The sequence below is a fragment of the Eptesicus fuscus genome, chromosome 4 (assembly GCF_027574615.1).
Source record: "Eptesicus fuscus isolate TK198812 chromosome 4, DD_ASM_mEF_20220401, whole genome shotgun sequence".
Taxonomy (NCBI): Eukaryota; Metazoa; Chordata; class Mammalia; order Chiroptera; family Vespertilionidae; genus Eptesicus; species Eptesicus fuscus.
Genome location: NC_072476.1, coordinates 4,857,103 through 4,877,606, shown reverse-complemented (window position 1 = coordinate 4,877,606; position 20,504 = coordinate 4,857,103). Strand labels below are relative to the sequence as shown.

At 46.8% G+C, this 20,504-nt stretch overlaps 2 protein-coding genes and 2 pseudogenes across 7 annotated transcripts in view; 2 read left to right on the top strand and 2 right to left on the bottom strand.

Moving 5' to 3' along the window:
* Nucleotides 1-1,296, bottom strand: part of LCMT1 (leucine carboxyl methyltransferase 1) — a 44,166-nt gene extending 42,870 nt beyond the window's left edge. Inside the window, exon 1 of the mRNA XM_008152770.3 lies at nucleotides 1,028-1,296. Coding sequence (XP_008150992.1) covers nucleotides 1,028-1,134 — 107 coding nt within the window. The 5' untranslated portion in view covers nucleotides 1,135-1,296. The remainder of the gene's footprint in view (nucleotides 1-1,027) is intronic.
* A 5,721-nt stretch (nucleotides 1,297-7,017) lies between these two features.
* On the bottom strand, nucleotides 7,018-15,104 carry LOC103296308 (thyroid receptor-interacting protein 11-like; annotated as a pseudogene).
* Nucleotides 15,105-15,630: 526 nt separating this feature from the next.
* Nucleotides 15,631-17,086, top strand: LOC103296216 (F-actin-capping protein subunit beta-like; annotated as a pseudogene).
* Nucleotides 17,087-17,824: 738 nt separating this feature from the next.
* Nucleotides 17,825-20,504, top strand: part of ARHGAP17 (Rho GTPase activating protein 17) — a 90,765-nt gene continuing 88,085 nt past the window's right edge. For 4 of the 6 annotated variants that reach the window (XR_003612930.2, XR_008555739.1, XM_028127430.2 and 1 more), the window contains exon 1: nucleotides 17,825-18,026. Coding sequence is in view for 4 of the 6 variants with exons in the window: in XM_028127430.2 (XP_027983231.1) it covers nucleotides 17,974-18,026 (53 nt within the window). In the remaining 2 variants the exon portion in view is untranslated. The remainder of the gene's footprint in view (nucleotides 18,027-20,504) is intronic. The other 2 variants (XM_008152769.3, XM_028127432.2) reach the window with 2 other exon arrangements.

Below are 20,504 nucleotides of genomic sequence, written 5' to 3'. Positions count from 1 at the left end.
CAGCAGCCAGGGCATTGGTTCCGTTCCTCCAAAAGTCCACACTTTACTTGCTCTGCCTGAACACTCTCCTACACTGTTTTTTAAGCCTTTTGTTCTCAGTTTAAACTTCACTGCCTAAATTACAAAATCTAATCTCAGCACTCCACACAAAATTGTCATTATGTGTTTTATGGGTAATTATTTGTCTCCTGTCTCTTTTCCAACTAGGCTGTACGCCAGGCGCCGTGTCAGTCTCGTTCATTCTGTGGTCCCAATCACTGAATCCCTCCCCCCCTCAACACACACACACACACACACACACACACACACACACACCACCACCACCATGCACAAATGAAGGGCCTGGAGCAAAGTAAACTCTCAATAATTTTTGTTGAATGAATAAATGGAGTACATTCAAGTCTCATGCTTTCTTTTTCATGCTTCCAGGTGTGTGATGTATACCTGTGCTCACAAGCCTCCCACCGCTCCCCCCCACACACACACACACACACACACTACACCCCTAATAGTGTGGACTCCTGTAGCATACAGGCGAGTACTCTGGAAAGTACTGGCTCTGCACACCAATATGATGTGGTCGTGGATACATCATTTCTCCCTTTGATGGGCCTGAGTTTCAGGTGCACAATGTGGATCATGACAACCCCCCGCGGAATGTAACCTATGAAAAAGGGAGAGCCTGCACTTCTCCTGACCATCGAGACTGTAGTTAGTATGTGCTTCACGTTTGTCTTTCCAGCAAGGCCTTAGCTCCAGGTAGGCCAAGACCACGTGTGCCCCGTGCAACGCTGTACTCTAGGCACGATCCCGGGCTTGCACCTAGCCTGGCACACAGCAGAAGGTAGATCATCGGGAGTTTCATAATGGACCCCTGCCCTGTGAAATTCACAGGTGAGAAGCCAGGGTCTCGGGAGCTGGCGGGCGCCTGGTGGCGTGCAAGCGCGTTCCACAGACACAGGCCCGCCTCCCACCTGGGCCCCAGCACCCCGGAGCTGCCGGCCCCTAACCCTCGCCCCGCAGGCACCTCTTGCAGATAGAAGCATCTTCGCAGGTGCCTTGCACGCCTTCGTCGTCAGTTTCGGTCGAGGAAGGACAGGAGTTGAAAGTGGTCGTCCTCAGGTTAGTGGCCATGGGCGTGGAGGTCCCGGGGTGCTGTGCCCACCTGGGACATGAAAGCGGGGTCGACAGCCGCCGGGGAATTACCGAACCTCCAAGAAGGCAGGAGAGAGGGGCTGGGCTCCGCCCGCTCAGCTGGCGCGACTCAGTGAGGCCGCCCACGACCACTGTCCCAGCAACCTTCGCGCTTATTGGAGCCTCTGACAGGACGCTCATTGAGTAATTTCCCGGCCTCTCAGCCAACGGAGGTGCTCATTGGACAACTCCTTTAGCCCCGCCCACAAAACCCGGAAGTTTGCCAGGGAGGGGGAAGTAAAGTGAACTTGACACACTATGGCACCGCAATACTTTCTGGGAATTGTAGTCTTAGGTGAATTGGAGGACACAGATTCTTATTGCTGGTCACGAAATTTTATAACTGTAATTAACTCAGGTCAGGGATCCTAGCACTGGGGCCAAGGGCAGAGAAACCAGCCGAAGGAAACAAGTGTCATTGTGACAGTCGGTCGAGGCTCAGTCTCATTTAACAATTGAACCAATATTTATTGTGTTCCTTCTGAGCCAGGGGCTGGGCTCAGCACATATAATGGCTTTTGAGATTTCACGAAGGAAGGAATGTGTGGCCCAGCTGGCGTGGCTCAGTGGTTGAGCATCGACGTATGAATCAGGAAGTCACGATTCCATTCCCGGTCAGGGCACATGCCCGGGTTGTGGGCTCTATTGCCAGTATGGGTCGTTGCAGGAGGCAGCCAATCAATGATTCTCTCTCATCATTGATGTTTCCACCTCTCTTCCTCTCCCTTCCTCTCTGGAATCAATAAAAATATCTTACAAAAAACAAAGGACGGATCTGTGGAAAACTAATATAATTGAAAACTATGTGGCAATGAAAATGAGTGAACTAGAGCTGCTAGTTGCAAGCATCGACTGAATTTCAGAAACATAATATTCACTGAAAGAAGGAAATATAACATCTTTGTAAAGTTCAAAGCAAGCAAAATTAATGTTGTTTAGAGAAGCATACCTATATGATAAAAAATACTATACAGGAAGGTAAAGAAATGGGGGGGGGGGGCAGGAATCAGGGTGTTTTGTTTGTTTTTGTGTCATAAAATTCTAACCCCTGGACCAGGAGCTTAAATGGAATGAGCTGGCTCTGCCTGCGGGAAGCCTTTGGTGGTGGCCCTCAGTGAAATACTGACCAAAGTCTTCTGAATCACCATCTTTATCTAAATCGAAGGCTCAGCAAAGAACAGAAAATATCACCCAAGGACTTTTTTTTCTCACTGATTTTTAGAGAGAGTGAAAGGGAAGGGTAGAGACTGAAAGAAACATCGAGGTGAGAGAGATACATTGATTGGTTGCCTCCTGCATGCTCACCAGGCAGGGCCAGGGAACCTGCAACCCAGGTTTGTGCCCTTGACCGGAATCAAACCCGGGACCCTTCGGTCCGCTTATGCTCTATTCACTGAGCCAAACTGGCTAGGGCTACACCATTTTCTTTCAGTGGTCCTCTGCCAAGAGGGAATGCAAACCACTGAACAAACACAGCCTCCTAGGTCGGCAGTGTACACATTCCATGGATGTAGTAAGTGTCAACAGCAAGTAGAATAAGCTATGGATACCACAGGAGTGGAAGGTGAGAATTAGGGTGACTAGAAGAAGGTGGCAGATACTCTGATACACTTCCGTTCTTTGCTGAGCCTTCGATTTAGAAAAAGATGGTGATTCAGAAGACTTCGGTCAATGTTTCACTGAGGGCCACCGCCAAAGGCTTCCCGCAGGCAGAGCCAGCTCATTCCATTTAAGCTCCTGGTCAAGGAGTCAGAACTTTATGACACAGGAGTGGAGTCTGGAAATAGCAAGCTTAGCGATCTCAGGCTGATAAGTGACCTTAGTCTCCAAATATGAGACTACTGAGTAGTTGTGAAAAATTTCCCAGCTGGAGAAAGGCCACTAATCAGCATCCTTTGACAAAATCAAGAAAAGAGAAACTGGAGTTTAAAACCTATATAAAAATTGCTGAAACCGGTTTGGCTCAGTGGATAGAGCTGCGGACTGAAAGGTCCCAGGTTCGATTCCAGTCAAGGGCACGTACCTTGGTTGCGGGCACATCCCCAGTAGGGGGCGTGCAGGAGGCAGCTGGTCAATGTTTCTAACTCTATCTCTCTCCCTTCCTCTCTGTAAAAAAATCAATAAAATATATTTTAAAAATAAAATAAAATAAAACCTATATAAAAATTAATATCAGGAGCAAAATGTTGGGCATTAACTATGAAACTTCTCCCCCAGAGGTTCGAGTGGACATTGTTGTTCTGGCTCTCCTGTGTTTTTTTCTCTATAACAGCTGGAGTTTATTATGGAAAACTACACTCCCCTTTCAGCCCACGTGGATCAGGTGAGGCTCCCTGCCTATGGAGTAGAACTTACCAAGATCTGGCCAATCACACACAAAATCACCCTAGGGTGTGTGTGTGCACGGAGAGGGGAGAGGAGGAAGGGTTGTGGTGATAACCAGGTTGATCCAATAGGCATGAATCCCAGGAGTTAAATGTGAGTAGCTAAATCTGGAAGAGCTTTCTTTTCTACCAGACTTGAACCTGGGAAGATGTATCTTCGAAGCTATTGGGAACCATCTTGCTAGCTCATACAGCTTGAGATGATGCTAATGGTAAAGCTAATGGAGTCTGCAGCACTTAGGGGTGACCTGAGTTTGGAGTGTGGAAGCCTATGGAAAAATTGCCAGAGCCTATGGATCTGGACAATTAGAAACAGCTGAATTCAGAAAGATGGAAGAAACTGTCACCTGGAGCTCGAATTTTCATCCTGAGCTGAGCTCAAACTAATCCCATCTCCCATCACCACCTAGTAGCACCTCAGTCAAATCGTTACCTTCCTTCCTGGCTGGTCCCTTTTCCCAAGTTTGCAGCCTGTGACTTCCTCACAAGCTTTAAGTAGCTGTAGGCTGTTGGAAAGGCTATCTTTCCTCCATTGAGTTGCCTTTGTCAAAAACCAGGTGTGCATATTTGTTAGGGCTATTTCCCATGTCTTTGTTCTGTTCCATTGATCTATGTATCTATCCCTCTGCAAATACTACAGTCTTGGTTTCTCTTGTTCTATAAGACTTGAAACTGGGTAGACTGATTGCTGCCACTATTATTGTTCAAAAACATTTTTAGCTGTTGTAATTTCTTTGTCTTTCCATACAAATTTTAGAACAACCTTTGTATATCTACAAGAATATCTTACTAGATTTTGATGGGAATTGTATTAAATCCCAATATCAATTCGGGGAGAATTGACATCTTTATTATGTTGAGTCTTCCAATCCATGACTATAGTATACCTCTATTTATTTATATCATTTATTTCTTTTATCGGTGTTTGGAAGTTTTCAGCATACAAGTCCTGGGCGTGTTTGTTATATTTACACTAAGATTTTCTTTTTATTAGTGTTGTAAATGTATTTTTAATTTTGGTGTCCACATGTTCACTGCTACTATATAGAAATGCAATGGACTTTAATGTTTATTTTACAGCTTGTGACATTGTGTAATTCAGTTACTAGTTCTAGGAATAGTTTCTTTTCAATAAACTCCTGTGGTATAAAGCCTGAAATTAAGAATCACTAGTAAGAGCTGTCTTGACATCTGGAAAAATCAAGGGTGCCTCAAAGGGCCTAACAGCAAGTTTCCCACTCCCTCTTCTTTTGCAGGGAAGGTCTCCTAACCAAACTCTTCTTATTACAGGGACCAGACACGGTGCCTGCTGATTCCTGAGTACCAGGCTTCAGTTTCCTATTGGCTCACCCTGTGGACTTTTTACTACAAAGTCTGCCCCCTACACCCCTGCTGTTCACTCTGTTCCCAAGTGCAACCCCCAAGTGGCCCTGCTTGGTGTGTGGTGTTCTCCCCTGAGCTGGACATGACTAATAAACTGCTGTCAATCCTTTCTGTCGGGGTGTCCCATGTTCAGCCACCTGCATACGTCTAGGAATCTCTTTCTCACCAATGGAGAGACGAGGAGGGGGCATCACAAACAAGAATGGCTTAACTTCAACTGTAGACCCCTAGTCAGCTTTAACCAACTGCTCCTTTGAAATGAACTGGTTTCATAAGGCAGCAGTTACTCTCTGGGGTGTAACTGCCAATTGCTGGCCAGCTTGGGCTTTAGCTAGTGTTTTGTTATATCAAATGGATGCTGCCATCAGTTCCCACCCCAGGTTCTCATTCTTACCAACAAGACGATATCTGTCATTAATTTATAGTTTATCCCGAAGTGAGGTTGTTATGCAAAGAAAAACTCGGTGTATTGTTCTTGGATTCCCAAGGAAGTAACCCGGAGGCCTGGCTGTGAAAGATGTGGGTTTATTAGGACTTTCGCACACACAGGTGGCAGCCAATAGGTGACGTTTATTGCCACTGGTAAAGTTAAACCGCTAAGTCACATCGGGCCTGCAGAAGGGCCTCAGCAGGAGTGGCTGGCAGGTGTTATTGTTTCCCCAGCACAAGGTTTACAGAGCACAGAAAACAGAAAAACGGGGCATGCAAGGGGAGAGAGAGGTGTTCTTGCTCAAGCTGTGTGAGATAAAACTGCTGTTTTCTTGATTGAGGAGCTGGCTAGGCTCCCAAGGTCTCCCAGTCCGCTTACTGATGGCCTTCATGTCTTCCCACAGGGTGGGAGAAGGAGCTGTGAGATGGGCCAGTAAGCCAGGACAAGTGGAATAGGAAACGGAGACAGCGGACAAATTGGCAGACCACCTCCCTAGAGATAACACGTAGGCCTCGTTTGTATTTCAGCCCCAGACCCAGAAAAGGGGCAGAACTGGGGGGACAACACAGGAATAGCTGTGATGACTGAAGACCCCCTGCCCTGACCCTGACCAGTCGGTGGAGACCACAGCCCTGAAGAAGCACACCTAGAAAACTGATGAATATTCTGCTGAAACCCTCCCTGAGGCCTCCAAGATTCCCACCTTTAGGAAAAGATGACGCCTCAAAACAGAGGACCCAGCTCGTGCTCTCCCCCTGGGGAGCAGCTTCCATCATCCCCATCTCCTCCTTCTTCCCCCCACAGGCATGCATCTCCTAAACTCTAAGGGACCCCACTAGACTTGCAACCAGGGGAGTAATGGGCAGCAGCAGCTCGTCCTAGGCCCGTGGTCAACAAACTGCGGCTCGCGAGCCACATGCGGCTCTTTGGCCCCTTGAGTGTGTGGCTCTTCCACAAAATACCACAGCCTGGGTGAGTCTATTTTGAAGAAGTGGCGTTAGAAGAAGTTTAAGTTTAAAAAATTTGGCTCTCAAAAGAAATTTCAATCGTTGTACTGTTGATATTTGGCTCTGTTGACTAATGAGTTTGCCTACCACTGTCCTAGACTAATCCCTGAACCTGATCCCAAGACCCTGTGGGCCTTTTGAGGCACCCTTGATTTTTCCAGATGTCAAGACAGTTCTTAATAATGAATCTTAATTTCAGGCTTTATACCACTGGAGTTTATTTCTCTGACTTCCCAGCCTAGGCTCTCCTGTTGCTTCTTCTGTGGCATAGAATCTATGCTAATCTCTTTGTTTTACTGTCCCCAGCTTTAATATATGTTCCCTCACAGTCACCTGGACCTGTGTTGTGAAATTTTTCCTGCACAAAGTCAAGAACCCACATACTACCAGCCAGCTCCAGGCAGACCTGCCAAGGGCCAGGCCCCCTTCCCGGTAACAGTTGGTGCAAGGGAAGGGGTCCGTGGTCCCATTTACCATACAGAGGTGCCATCGGTGTGACCAACGTCTGACAGGTGGCCTCCCAGGCTCCCATCTAAGGGCAGTGACAGCACAACATCTTAATTGATGGGTGCTTGAGTTCCATTCAGTGGGTGTGGGGCTAGTACTTTGGTCACTGTGTCTAGCTGATGACCATCATGAGCTATTTGAGACAGCAATACAGACAGTGTTTGGGAAAGTGCACTTTCAGTACCGTCCTGGGGATGACCCCTTGTGTTGTTTGTGGAAAGAAAGGAGGCCAGGACCCCAGGAAGATTTAAGAATGGCTCCATGGTTGCCTCCTGAATCACTGTCGTTCAGGAAAAGGTAGTGAGTGACCTTGCCCGTCTCCTGTGCTGCTGCTCCCCTTGCTGCTCTCATGTGCTCTCTTGACCCCTAAGGCAGCCCATGGCCCAGGCACTGGTGAAAAAAAATTAAAGTGGGGGAGGGGCATTTGATATTTAACTTCTTTCCAAATGCAAAACCCCTCACCACCACACTTGGGCTTTGCTTAGTCTTGTTGCTTACCATCAGGCAGAAGACTTACCTTGTGATTAAGGGGCTTGGGCTTCCCACCCCGGCCCTGGACAAAATAGTCCCACTGGATGTGGACTCCAACACTGGGAGATGACTGATATTTCCCGGAAGAAGAGGATGGTCATCAATGGGGCCCACCACCCAGTTCCCTTTCCCCACAACCACCCCAGAGAACTCACCAAATGTGATTGGATGGAGACAGAAACAAAAACTGTGACTTTCCACCTAGAAACCAAAAATATCCTGCGGGGCCTTGTGCAGAAAAAGGGTGGGGAGGGAAGCAGTCCACTCATGGAAAAGGTGGAGCTACAACACGAGACAGTTTGAGCCATCAGCTCCTGCGGCGTGGGCCTGTGCTCTCCCACCACGCCCCTCGGTGGCACCACACCCTGATCTTCCAGGGTATGGGGAATGCCATGGCAGCCCCGTGGCACAGTGACAACGATCATTCAAACCCGATTTAAGCCCAGTGTCCTCAAACCATTGCCAGGAGAGGGCCCTAACACTGAAGATACTGACCTGATACTCTCTGTGGGGAAAGTGACAAATATGAGTAGGGAAAAGAGACACTCCCCCACCCCCACTATATCCAGTGATAAACAAACCAAGAAAGGGCACGGAACAAAGAAACCCAGATACAGGCGGAGACACAAAAATTAAACAGAGGTTCACACAAAAATTAAACAGAGGTTCACAATTTGACCCAATTGCAAGTCCAAAACTTACTAAAATAATGTATATGGCAAAAAGATGAAGTTCCTGGTTGGCTTTTGTGCCTCTGTTACATCGGTTTTGAATTAAACTTTAACATCTGCTAAAATGCACCAGTTGGCAAAGACTTTCATAGACTTAATATGAGGGTTCACCGTTTGGTTCTATCTAGTGTAACCACCATGTTTTCTAGTTTTTGTATTTAATGCTTTGATATCTGAGGCCTTGCTACCTTGGAGGGACTGCCCCTGCCAGGGTTAGTTAAATTCCTAGAGATAGTCAATGGCTCACCTGTGAGTATAGCTTTCAGGTGTCAGCTTACCAGTCCAGGCCTCCACTCTAGGCCACTGTTCCCCAGTGCCCACTGAAATAACTCCAACTAGCCAACCCTACGGCTGCTCACCCTGCCTCACCTGTTCATTTTCATGGAAAATACAACAAGGTTCATGCCCACGTTTCCACTCGCTCCCTCTGCCTCCTGACCGGCCATGGTGCCTGCCCATGTGGCCCTCCGTGGGGTGTCTCCTGCTTCTTGGGATCTGTGTATAATAAGCTTCTTTCCTCAGGACGGTTGTGTCTGTAGCTTGTATCTTATGTACCTATTTAAAACAAATCCCAGGGACCCTTAACACACATGGGAGCTCACTAAATTTAGATATGGTAACTATTTTGCTATGATAGGTTTGGCTTATATATTCTGTTCAGTGCATATTTCAACATCAAATTTTACTTAAGCCCATTTATGCTGCACCTTATAAATTAGTCCACCTGTGTGGGGCGACCTCTTTCAGGAACCAGGGCTCACCCACCCTCTTGTTACTACACCCCTGCTTGTTCACTCTGTTCCCAAGTGCAACTGCCATGTGGCCTTGTGTGGTGTGTGCTGTCCTCCCCTGGGCTGGACATGAGTATACATGACTAATACACTGCTGTCGAGCTCATCTCTTCAGCATTTGGCCATCCCCATAACTTGAGGGTGGAAATTCTTCCCCACCGACGGTGAAGAGGAGGCAAGTTAAACACTTTACCCTGCTATGATTAGACTCATGAGATTAAAATTATTTGGGTTTGCAAGAAGTCACATGTGGCTGGAGAGTGGCCAATGTGTGCGTGACAAGTAGGAAGTAAGGTTGCGAAACAAGACTTGGGGATTCTGTGAAACTTTGGACTTCTGGTAATGGGGACCCCTAAAATAATTTAAATCAGGGAAGTACTTTCAGATCTTCTAAGCGAGTTCACCCTCACAGCAGTGTGGGAAATAGACTCAAACGAGTGAAACCAGCAAGGTCAGCAAAGAGCCTATGGTACTGATCCATGCAGGGGACAGGAAGGGATGGACCAGAGCAGTGAAAACAAAAAGGGAAGGAATTAAGAAATATGTAGTAGTTGATTGGATATGGGAATCATTCACATTTGGAAAGCTCTCTAAAGGTGTAGTTATCTTTTTTTAAAAAAGAAGCAAGTCAGAGAATAAAATATTTCCATTTATACAAATGTACATATATTTCTAAAAGACCTGAAAGAATTCAGGTTACCAGGGAGTTTCCTAAGCAATAGGAAAGAGGCATGCAACTTAGCCAGGAAAAAATAACTTTCACTTCTTAAATTTTATGCATCTTGTACTTTTGCATTGTTCACCGTTTTTTCTTGTACAAGAAGTGCACACCTTTGTATTTGATATAATTTTTGAACATTAATATATGAACCCAAAGTTTGATGTTTTAATGACACAAAGTATACATAAACACCTAGAGCATTACAAACAATATGTGAACTAGTCGTTGACCGCAGCCTCCAATCCCACCAATACCCACTCTCACAAAAAGTAACCACTGCTTTAAGTTTGGTGAATTCTTTATATATATATATATATATATATATATATATATATATATATATATTGATTTTTACAGAGAGGAAGAGAGAGGGAGAGAGAGTTAGAAACATCGATGAGAGAGAAACATCAATCAGCTGCCTCCTGCACACCCTCTACCGGGGATGTGCCCGCAACCAAGGTACATGCCCTTGACTGGAATCGAACCCAGGACCCTTCAGTCCGAAGGCTGACACTCTATCTATCTGCTGAGCAAAACCAGCTAGAGCTAAATTTGGTGAATTCTTTTGCATTTTTAAAAAGATGACACTTTTAAGTATTAATTATGTTTTAATTAAACACTAGGAGCCCAGCACGTGATTCGAAATCACGGCGCCGCCCACCCTCGAGTCTTCGGTCTGGCCCTGCCTTGCTCCCAGGCTCTGCAGCACCCACGGCCACTGCCAGTCCGGCACTGCTGGCCCTGCCTCCCTCTCCAGCCTTTGAAGCAGCCGCAGCCGCTGCTGATCAGGCCCTTCCCCAGCGCAGGTGTGTGGAGGCCCCTGCCGCCCGCCCCTAACGCTGCTCGTGCAACCTCCTCCTGTCTGTCCACCCATTATGGTGTCCCAGTTAATTAGCATATCTCTCTCTCTCTCTCTCTCTCTCTATATATCTATATATATATATATATACACATATATATCTGTGTGTATATATATGTGTATGTATGTGTATATATGTGTATGTATATATACATATATATATATATATATATATATATTAAAACTGCAAAACAATATGTGACTTTTTCCCAAAAGGCTGCTGCTTTAAAGTGCTGTCTCATCTCTGTCTTGAGAACCACCTAATGCTTTTGAAGGTCTTTCAGCCCCACTCAAGCATTGTTGTCAGGTGACAGTAGCAAACGTGTGTATGTGGGCAAACCATTAGTAATAGCATTTAAAAGAAGATGCCGGAACCCAGCAGTTCCAGGTCCAGGTAGGTTAAGAAGAGACACGCTTGACAGTGTTCATGTTTTGGTGTTTGAAAGTATCCCCTAAAAAGGTTTCTCAGGAGAACTCTAATGGGGACCCCTAAAATAATTTAAATCAGGGAAGTACTTTCAGATCTTCTTCTAAGCGAGTTCACCCGTACAGCAGTGTGGGAAATAGATTCAAAAGAGTGAAACCAGCAAGGTCAGCAAAGAGCCTATGGTACTGATCCATGCAGCCTGTGGTACTGTTGGACTTCATTTTGTTTTTTTAAATTCTTCAGTTAGTTCTTCCTTCAGATCCAAACCAGCATTTGCCTTCTGCAGACATCCTTGTAACAAATCAGTTTTCCTTCTAGACCGTCTGCCTTCTCTATCCATTCAGCTAGTATCAACTTCGGCTTAGCTAGTGTGTGCGCATGCTGCTTCCCCTGCTTCTGAGAGGCAGAAAGCTGCAACGCAGGTTCGGGCTTCTGCAGTGACTGCCTGCACGTGGGCCTGGTGGCTTGCATGTTCATTGCACCAGAAAGTGAATGTAGCTTTTCCTCTAATACCACCACTTTCATTTTTGGCTTAACTGCTCTACCTTCTGCAGCCCAAGCTTCGTGGACACGAACCTTTCTGATTCTAAAGCATGGGTAAGCCATCTCTCTAGCTCCTGGTTTACAGTCTGCCCTAATGTGTCGATCTTAATGTGTGTGTTTTTTTTTTCTCAAATTATGTGTGATAAATGATGGTTTCTCTAGCCGAAACTGGTTTGGCTCAGTGGATAGAGCGTCGGTCTGCGGACTGAAAGGTCCCAGGTTTAATTCGTTGTCAAGTAAATGTTGAGACTCATTCTGTAAGGCACAATCCTCCATTTGTGTCTGTTTCAGTGACAGCACGACTGTCTCTCTCCTGTCAAAACATACCTGTCTTTTGCTGCATTGATGTAACTGCATTTAAAAGCCAATTTAATTCCCTGGTCTTGCCCTGTTCTTTTTCTTTCAATAGTTGCTCCAAAGCAAGAGCCATTTTCTTTAATGCAACGTATTTCAAATCCTTTTCTTTCCTCATCATAGAAAGTTGCATATTTGTCTCTTATAATGCTTGATTTTCTGTTCCTTTTCCCTGGGTGTTTCTACATTTTTTTCATTTTCCTGTTTTAGCTTACACATATCCATTTCAAAATTAAATAGCCCCTCCTTCAGGTGTGTGACTGGCTGCCTCAAAATTTCATTTCCACCCACTTCATTAGTGAAATTCACATTTAAAGAAAGTAATTCATCACCTTTTTGCTTTGAGTAGAGCTCCTTTTCCTTAAGTAAGTTTTGGAAAACATCTTGTTTCTCTTTTCCGGCCTAATTTCTGAATAAGTCGGTTCACGTTGTTTTCTTTCTAGTTCAGAGATGGCAGCAATGGAATCAGACAATCTCCTGTTACCTTTCTGGAGGGTTTTAATCGCTGCATCTTTTTCCTGCGTTGATTTTCTGAGCTCTTCTATCTCTTCTTGGGGTAATTTTGAAGACTCACTCCGTTTATCAGACTCAATTGCCTTAAGAGAGTCTGCAGACTCTGAAGTAAATGACCTGGTGAAGGTTCTGGTGAAATAAAGTTGAGATCGCCTAAAAGAACACCCTTGGCATTGCAAACCTGCTCTATGTTGAGCTGAATCTGTGCTGATTCCCTCTCTAAGTTTTTGAGCTTGGTTTCATTCCTTTTTAAAAAAATTTTTTAAAATATATTTTATTGATTTTTTTACAGAGAGGAAGAGAGAGGGATAGAGAGTTAGAAACATCGATGAGAGAGAAACATCGATCAGCTGCCTCTTGCACACCCCCTACTGGGGATGTGCCCGCAACCAAGGTACATGCCCTTGACTGGAATCAAACCTGGGACCCTTCAGTCCGCAGGCCGACGCTCTATCCACTGAGCCAAACCGGTTTCGGCTCCCTTTAAAATTTTGAGCCATGTTGGTAGAGTTCATCTGTAGTTTAGAATTGTTGTCACTGTCAGTGAAAACCCTGGCCTGCAGTTGTTTCTGAAGTTGGGTTGCCTCGCTCTGTGTATTGGCTACTGTTGTTTCCACCCTTCCGAAATCTTGTTTAAATTTATTGTGCTCCTGCAGAAGGTCCTCAAACTGATTCACATTAACACCTCTAACCTCGTTACCAGTGCTGGATGCTTGCAAAATTGTCAGTCAAGTCTGACAGTCTGCCCTAATGTGTCGATCTTAATGTGTGTGTTTTTTTCTCAAATTATGTGTGATAAATGATGGTTTCTCTAAACATAACCTGACCAGTACTTTCAAATCCAGGAGACAGTTTTTCTTTTCATCTTGCAGCTTCATGGGTCTGCATCTTTGGCATCAATGACATCCATCAGTGTAGCACTCTCTTTTTAGATTGCAATTTTCCACAGTCTTCTCATTTGCTGCTGGATACAGGAAGCTGAAGATATTCTAGTGTGAACACCTTATAGCTCTAATTCCTTTTGCTGGGAACTCTGAATTAGTTTACCAATCTCCTCTTTGGACAGCTAATCGATCTCTTCAGTCAAAGGGCTATTCTTTTCAGTTAGAGGTCTAATCTCCAATTCTTGTTCTTTTATTTCTTTCAGTAATCTCTCAGTTTTGGCTTGACATAAATCATATTTTTTACTTCTGTTTCCTATATTAGGACTCCGAACTTTTGTTACTTGAAAACTATCAAGTTGTTCTGCTTGAATGTGCTGTGTGGTGTGTGTTTTTCAGACAACTGAGTTTTAATTTGTTCTATTGTGGTTTGCCAACCTGCTATATTAGTTTTTCCAGTTATTCAATCCTTTCTTTAAAAAATATTTTTATTGCTTTAAGAGAGGAAGGAAGAGGGAGGGAGATAGAAACATCAATGATGAGAGACACATTGATTGGTTGCTTCCTGCATACACCCTGACCAGGGCTGGGGATTGAGCCTGCAACCTAGGTACATGCCCTTGACTGGTACCCTTCAGTACACAGGCCGACGTTCTATCCACTGAGCCAAACTGGCTAGGGCTTCAATCATTTCTTTATAGTCTCTTATTTTTTTCTTGGTGCCCATGAGTTATTTCTGCCAGTTTCTGTGGATCAACATTCTGCAGTACGACCATTTCAAGTTGGTGGTCATCAATTTCCTTATTTTGATTCTGTTGAAGTTCCTTGATGCTATTTTGCAGTTTGCAGGTTTCATTGTGATCAAAGCTGTTTGTGCCTCATGCTCTGAATAAAATTCCTCCAAGGGCTCATTTCAGCCTCAAGTCTTAGATCTTCATTGAACAACCTGTTTTTTCCTTGTGGTGATGAATCAGGTCAGCAAGGCCATGTCATCTCCTCTGCAAGCTGAAGAAGATGGTTGATATCATAAGCCAATGAAGGTGATACAAGGCCAGCTCCACATTTACTGAGTGGCTGACTGCAGCTTCAACAGCCAATCCTTTTAGCATGATGTCTCTTCCTTTCAGAATTTGGTTTCTATGTCTTTCTGTCATAGTTGATGTCAGTAAGCAGCTATTTGTTGCTTTAGTTGAAGCTCTGATGTTTTATACTTCTGATCTAAATTACTACAAGAATTTCAAGTCTCTGATTCTCTGATCTAAAGGTCGCTTTTATGGCGTCAGCATCCTTTCTCTTAGAGTCAGGTGACTCTTCCTCTTTTTCAATTTCCTTCATTAGCACCTCATTTGTGAAGTTAGAGATGTGGCCAGTGAAGTAAGCCACACTGCCACCCAACCCTGGGGAGTGGCCTAAGCCACAGCCAAAGCCACCATACCAGGAGGTCTTCACTGTGGGGCATAGGACTGACCTGGTCCTCTTGCCAAAAGCGTCCAGCCCATTCATGGAACAACACCCCCTCCCATGGAACTTCTGCCCAAGGGACTAAATCACAGTGAAGTAAATCACAATGATGTTTTGCTAGGCAATGGCCCAGGGGTGCAGGGAGGTGGTGGGGGGCCTGGGACCCCTGAGGCCTAGCCTGGGCCTGACACAGGGCCCTTGTCCGGTGATGCAGCCCATGAGCCTCTGCTGGCCCCTCTGCCTCTATGACTGTTCTCATGCTGCCCTGCCCCTGCCACCTCCACACCACCACAGTGACAGCTGCCCAGGAGGCACCACCTCCAACACTGTTCCTGGGCTCACAAAACACACATTGCCTTTGGCTTTGTCACACAGCTTGATACCCATGTCACCATATTTTTTCAACAAAAATTTGCGGTAAAATTCCCTGAGTTACACACAGTCATCTTAAGAGCAACAGTGAGTGCCTTTGGACAAGTGTCTGCCTGCCCAGCAGTAACCTGGGAGGATGGGCAACAGCTCCTCACCCACAGTCCTGCCTGGAGGGGTCAGCCAGTCAAGAGTCACCCGAGTTTTAGAGAAGGGGTGGGGAGCCACGGCAGCCCTGGTGTTGCCTTTGGCCAGCATGTGTTTCGTATCCACGCAGGGCAGAAGTGGGCGAGAGCGTCCAATGGAAGGTGACAGAAGGAAAGTGGATTTAGGTGGTGACATAGATGCCAAGTTACACCGTCCACCTGAAACCTATATGACATTAACTAGTGTCGCTGGCAGTACATTTAATGAAAACCACCAATGGGCCACAGCTAGGAAGAAGGTGAGCCCTGACCGGGATGTTCACTCCTGGGCACTGGGAGAAGTGGATGTGCTGGGCCCTGCTGTTGGGGAGAAAGCCATAGACGCTGACACTGCCACTATGAGTCATCAGCAACTGGACTGTGCCTTGGACTTAATGAGGTGCTTGCTTCCACAGCAAATCCAGAAAAACCTCAGCAACCTGATGTACGTGGTCCTCCTGTCTTCTGTTGACCAGCCACTGAAAATCACCAGAGACAAGGTGGTGGGAAAGAACTACCTTTTGTGTGACTACAACAGAGATGGGGAATTTTGTAAGTTACCAAGGAGCAACAAGCATGGCCTTCCTTTGGAGGACGAGGCCATGTTTTCTCTCCACCGAGAAAGCTGGAGGTGGAAACCAACAAGCCCTTTGACTACTATGGTGACCTGTATTTTGAAGGCGGTATCTCATCTGTCTACCTCTGGGATCTGGATCGTGGTTTTGCTGGACTGATCCTCATAAAGAAGGCTGGGGTGGGATCAAAGATCAAAGGCTTCTGGGATTCCATCCACGTGGTGAAAGCAAAGGAGAAACCGCCCATTACCAACAAATCAGGCTCTGGCACCGGAACCTCTGAGGCAGCCTCACCAGACAGAGGGAGAAAGATGGAACTGCAAGCGAATGCTCCCCATACATGGCCAATATTGGGCGCCTCATAGAGGACGTGAAAAACAAAATCAGAAGTATGAATGAGATCTACTTTGGAAAAACAAAGGACATCATAAACGGGCTGAGGTATGTGCAGTTTTGCAGACAAATCAAAACAAGAAGCTCTTAAGAACTGTTGTAGGCAGCGGGAATGGTACCAGGTGTTAGCCTCGTGGGGTCAGACTAGACTTGGGTTCAGCAACCTCTGTACTTGAGCTCTAGCTAGGAAAGAATTCAGAGTCGAGACTCAAATTATAAGAGCACAGTTATTTGGGAAATCACAGAGGTAGAAGTAATTTGTAGAAGCAATGGGCTTAGGAAACACGTTATAGAGGTAAAGGAAGGGTCCTTGGAGCTGGAAGTGAGGGAGGTAAAGCTGATGTTGGGGGCGGGGGGAGGGGAAAGGAAGGGCAAGGCACAGGCTTGTTCTTGGGAGGGAGAGCACTTCCATCCTCAGGGTTTTAAAGGTGGAGATTTTAGGGAAGTTTCCAGGGGAAGATATTAACAGAATATTCAGCCCTTTCCAGGTGTGTCCTTTCAGGTCTATGTCTCCACTGATTGGTTGGTGCCAGAGCAGGGGGTCATTGTCCAATTCAGCTGGTCCTGAGGTCAGCTGTGGGGTCACTTGCCTGGTTTTGCAGCTTCTCTGGGCCTGGAGCTGAAATACAACTGAGGCCTAGATGTTATCAAAAGGACAAGGGGTCCAAACCACAGGACCTTGGGGGCGAGGTCCCACCCTACAATTGTCCTTTGCTAGGCACTGGGGCTTTCCACCCTGGTGGCCTTCTGTACCTGGCCCATGGTCCTTGCTCTGCTCATGTCTATCTAAAACTGCCTACCACAGAATGACCTCCTGGAGGCTTTGAAGAGAAAGCAGCAATGTTAAATGTCTGCTTCATGCTAAACCAGAAATGTCATACACTCATTAGATGCCTTTCTTAGAAAACCTGTTTTCTGCTCTCTTCCTTCTGGGAAAGGTTACACAACTTGCATCACTGGTCTGCACAGCACCATGCCTCCTGAGAATAAAGCCGCTAAACAACCTAACGATCTTCTAGACTCCAAGGCCTACTTCTCACCACGTTTTGGTATCAAACCTCTTACCTTAAAGAGCGAGTTGTTTTATTTGCCTCAGCCTCTGCCCCCACCCCACTGATAGGCATAAAATACACTGCCTCTCCTTTCCTCCCACCTTTTTGTTACATTGGTATAAAAATGTAAAACAAAAAAAAGTTTTTTAAAATGTGTTTTATTGATTTTTTACATAGAGGAAGGAAGAGGGAAATATCCATCAGCTGCCTCCTGCACACCCCCTACTGGGGATGTGCCCTTGACCGGAATCGAACCTGGGACCCCTGAGTCCGCAGGCCGACGCTCTATCCATGAGCCAAACCGGTTAGGGCCAAAAAGTTTTTAAAATTGTGGTGTGAATGATAGAAGAAAAACTGGAGGGGGGAGTGGGGACCATCAGTGGAGGCTGCACGAGCGACAGAAGGCGGCGTGAGGGACACTTGAAGCGCCCGCACGCGGCGGACTTCCGGCAGGTTGGACTTCCGGCGGGCGGGCTTCCGGCGGGGCGGACGGAAGCAGCTCGTGCGCAGGCCTGGCTGGGGCCTCCCCGCGCAGTCCAGGGCCGGCGGGCGGCGCCGCTGGAAGTGACGCGCGGGGGCGGGCCCAGGCTGGGGAGTCGCCGCCGCCGGCCGGGAAGCGATGTAGGAGCCGCAGCCCGTCTGCCCCGCGTCCCGCCGGCTGAGCCCGGGCCCCACCGCCGCCATGAAGAAGCAGTTCAACCGCATGAAGCAGCTGGCCAACCAGACCGTGGGCAGGCGAGTGCGCGGCGGGGCGGGGCGGCGGGGCGAGTGCGCGGGCGAGGGGCGGCTGCCGGTGGAGGGCCGCGCCTCCCCTCGGGCGCTACGGGCTCCCAGCCCCGGGGTCTGCCCGGAGGCCTGGCCAGGGGGCGCCCTGCCTGGGACGCGTTCCCAGCCTGCCGGGGGTCCGCCGGGACAGCCCATCACTGCCAGTGCGCGATGGCACTCCGCGGGGACAGGGTCACTGCCGCCCGCCCCCTCGCTGAGCCAGCTTCACCCGCCCTTCGGGGACCCAGGGTGCTGTGTCTCTAAACCCGGGCGAACGGGCACCAGAGGCTGGCACCACCGTCTTGACTTTCACACGTTGGGAACTGGGAGGAAACTCCGTGGCTCAATGAAAAAAAAAACCACACAAAACACCTTTTATAAAACCTCTTTCTCACTTTGGGTTTGGAAGCAGATACTTACCAATGTGTCTTTGGTTCTGCTTTAATACCAGACAAGCATTGACCCTTTAAAACTCTAAACTTCTGGCGTAAAAGCAGTGTTACTGACACTTAAGCATTTATATTTCCTTTTACAATTACAGTTGACATACAATGTTATTAGTTCCAGGTATACAGCACAGTGATTAGACATCTATAAACCTAACGAGGTGATACCCCTCCCGACACCATCCACAGTGATTACAGTTACTCTGAAGTGACCGAATACCCCAGCCTTTGCAGATGATCAGGTGTTGGGACAGGAATGGTTTGTGGTTTGCGGAGCTTCTCCAGGTGATTGACGTGCGTGGCATTTTCTGGGGCAGCTATTTCAGGGTCTTCCAGGGCGGTTGCTGCACTGTCCCGATTTCCTGTTCATTCTGTGATGAGATATGAAAGTGTGAATTTTTCACAGCTTTCGCTTTTTTCTCCCAGCAGTTGAGTGAAAGGGGGTGGGGGAGTCAGTTTGGCCAAAGCACGTGGGGACACTTCTTTCTTTTGTGTGTATGAAAATACTTTTACTTCCTCTTGAATTTTCCAAATTTGCTTTTCACTGTTTCATTTCCCCCAACTTTTTGCTTAGGTTCGTTGCTCAATTTTTTTGGTACCCCACCCTGTTACCGTGGTGTGCATTTATCCTATCTCCAAAGTGACTCCCTGTCCTCTCGATGTGCCTGCTCTTCTGTTGTTTGTGGGAAAATGATAGACGTGAGGGGGAGGTAGACACAGTGGTAGTGAGGGCTAATTGTAAAATCAATACTTCGGGAGGGTCAAGATACGTTTATCAGGTTGTCGTCTTGACCTGCTGGTACACTATCAGGCAAAGGATGTTTGCTCTTCTTCGATGAAGTTGGGAGGCTTTTTAAAGTTGCAGAGCCATTCAAGGTCTCTGGCCCCGCTTCCTCTGGGGCAGCTTCTCTCTTCACACTTGTAGGTTCCAGCCACACTTGCCTACTTTCAGTTTCCAGAGGAGGCCATGCTTTCTCACCAATTAGCGTGGAACTCTGTGGAAGCCTTTGCACACACCTGCCCTACAGCCACCGCCTCCTGTTTGTTCTTTGGGTCTCCTGGTAAAGCTCCCTGCCCCTAGCAGGCCTTCCCTGATGCTCCAGCACAGACTGGCTATCCCTCCTGGGTGCTTTCATAAATAACTCCACGTAGCACCTGTTTTTCTGTAATGTAATTGCCTCTTTACTTGTCCGCGTTCTCCGTTAGACTGCACGCCTTGAGAGGCCTTGCTATGACTTACTCTTTTGATTCCAGGGTTTGCTGTGCTTCCTGTCAATAGTAGATACTCAGCAAATAGTTAATCTATTGTCAATCTAGTTCTTACTAGATTGCTCTGGTGGTGTGGGCCCAAGTATGGGAAAATGAGAACTGGATAGAGGCGATGGTGATTCATACTAGGACTGCCATTCTGGCCCTGACCTTTGACTATTTGAAAATCTTAATTGCTAGATGCTGGTGGAAGCTGCAGCTATTACAGAGCAATTAAAGGGTGTGGCAATTATGCACCCAAAGTCAAAACTTTTTACGGGGAAACCTGTTGCTTTACAGCTGTTGATTTCCTGGATATATTTTTTCCCCCACTTATGTAATTAGAAAGGACTAGGGAGGAAAAAATGGAGGCAGGAGAGAGCCTGGAATTGTTACTTTGTGGAAGCAAATGGTGGGTGGCCATCAGAATCAGGATTCTGGGTATATTTGGGTAAAGATGAAGTCTAGACAGCAAAGGAGGATCCCCCTGCCCCCATGAATGACGTTTATGTGTGACTGCCATGCCCACTGTGTGGGTTACCAATTCATAGAGTTCTAGGTGTTGTCTTGCAGTGAAGTATTCTCTTCCCAGACTTAGGACCTTGTGTGTAACCCCACAGTGAGATTCCATGGGATGGACATGTGGGAGGATTAGTAATGGCTGGAAGGAGTGAGTTCTCATGATGCAACTTGTTTACAATGGTGGGTGAGTCTGTTTCAGAGGTGGTTTGTGCATCACAGGGGCCAGGCTTCT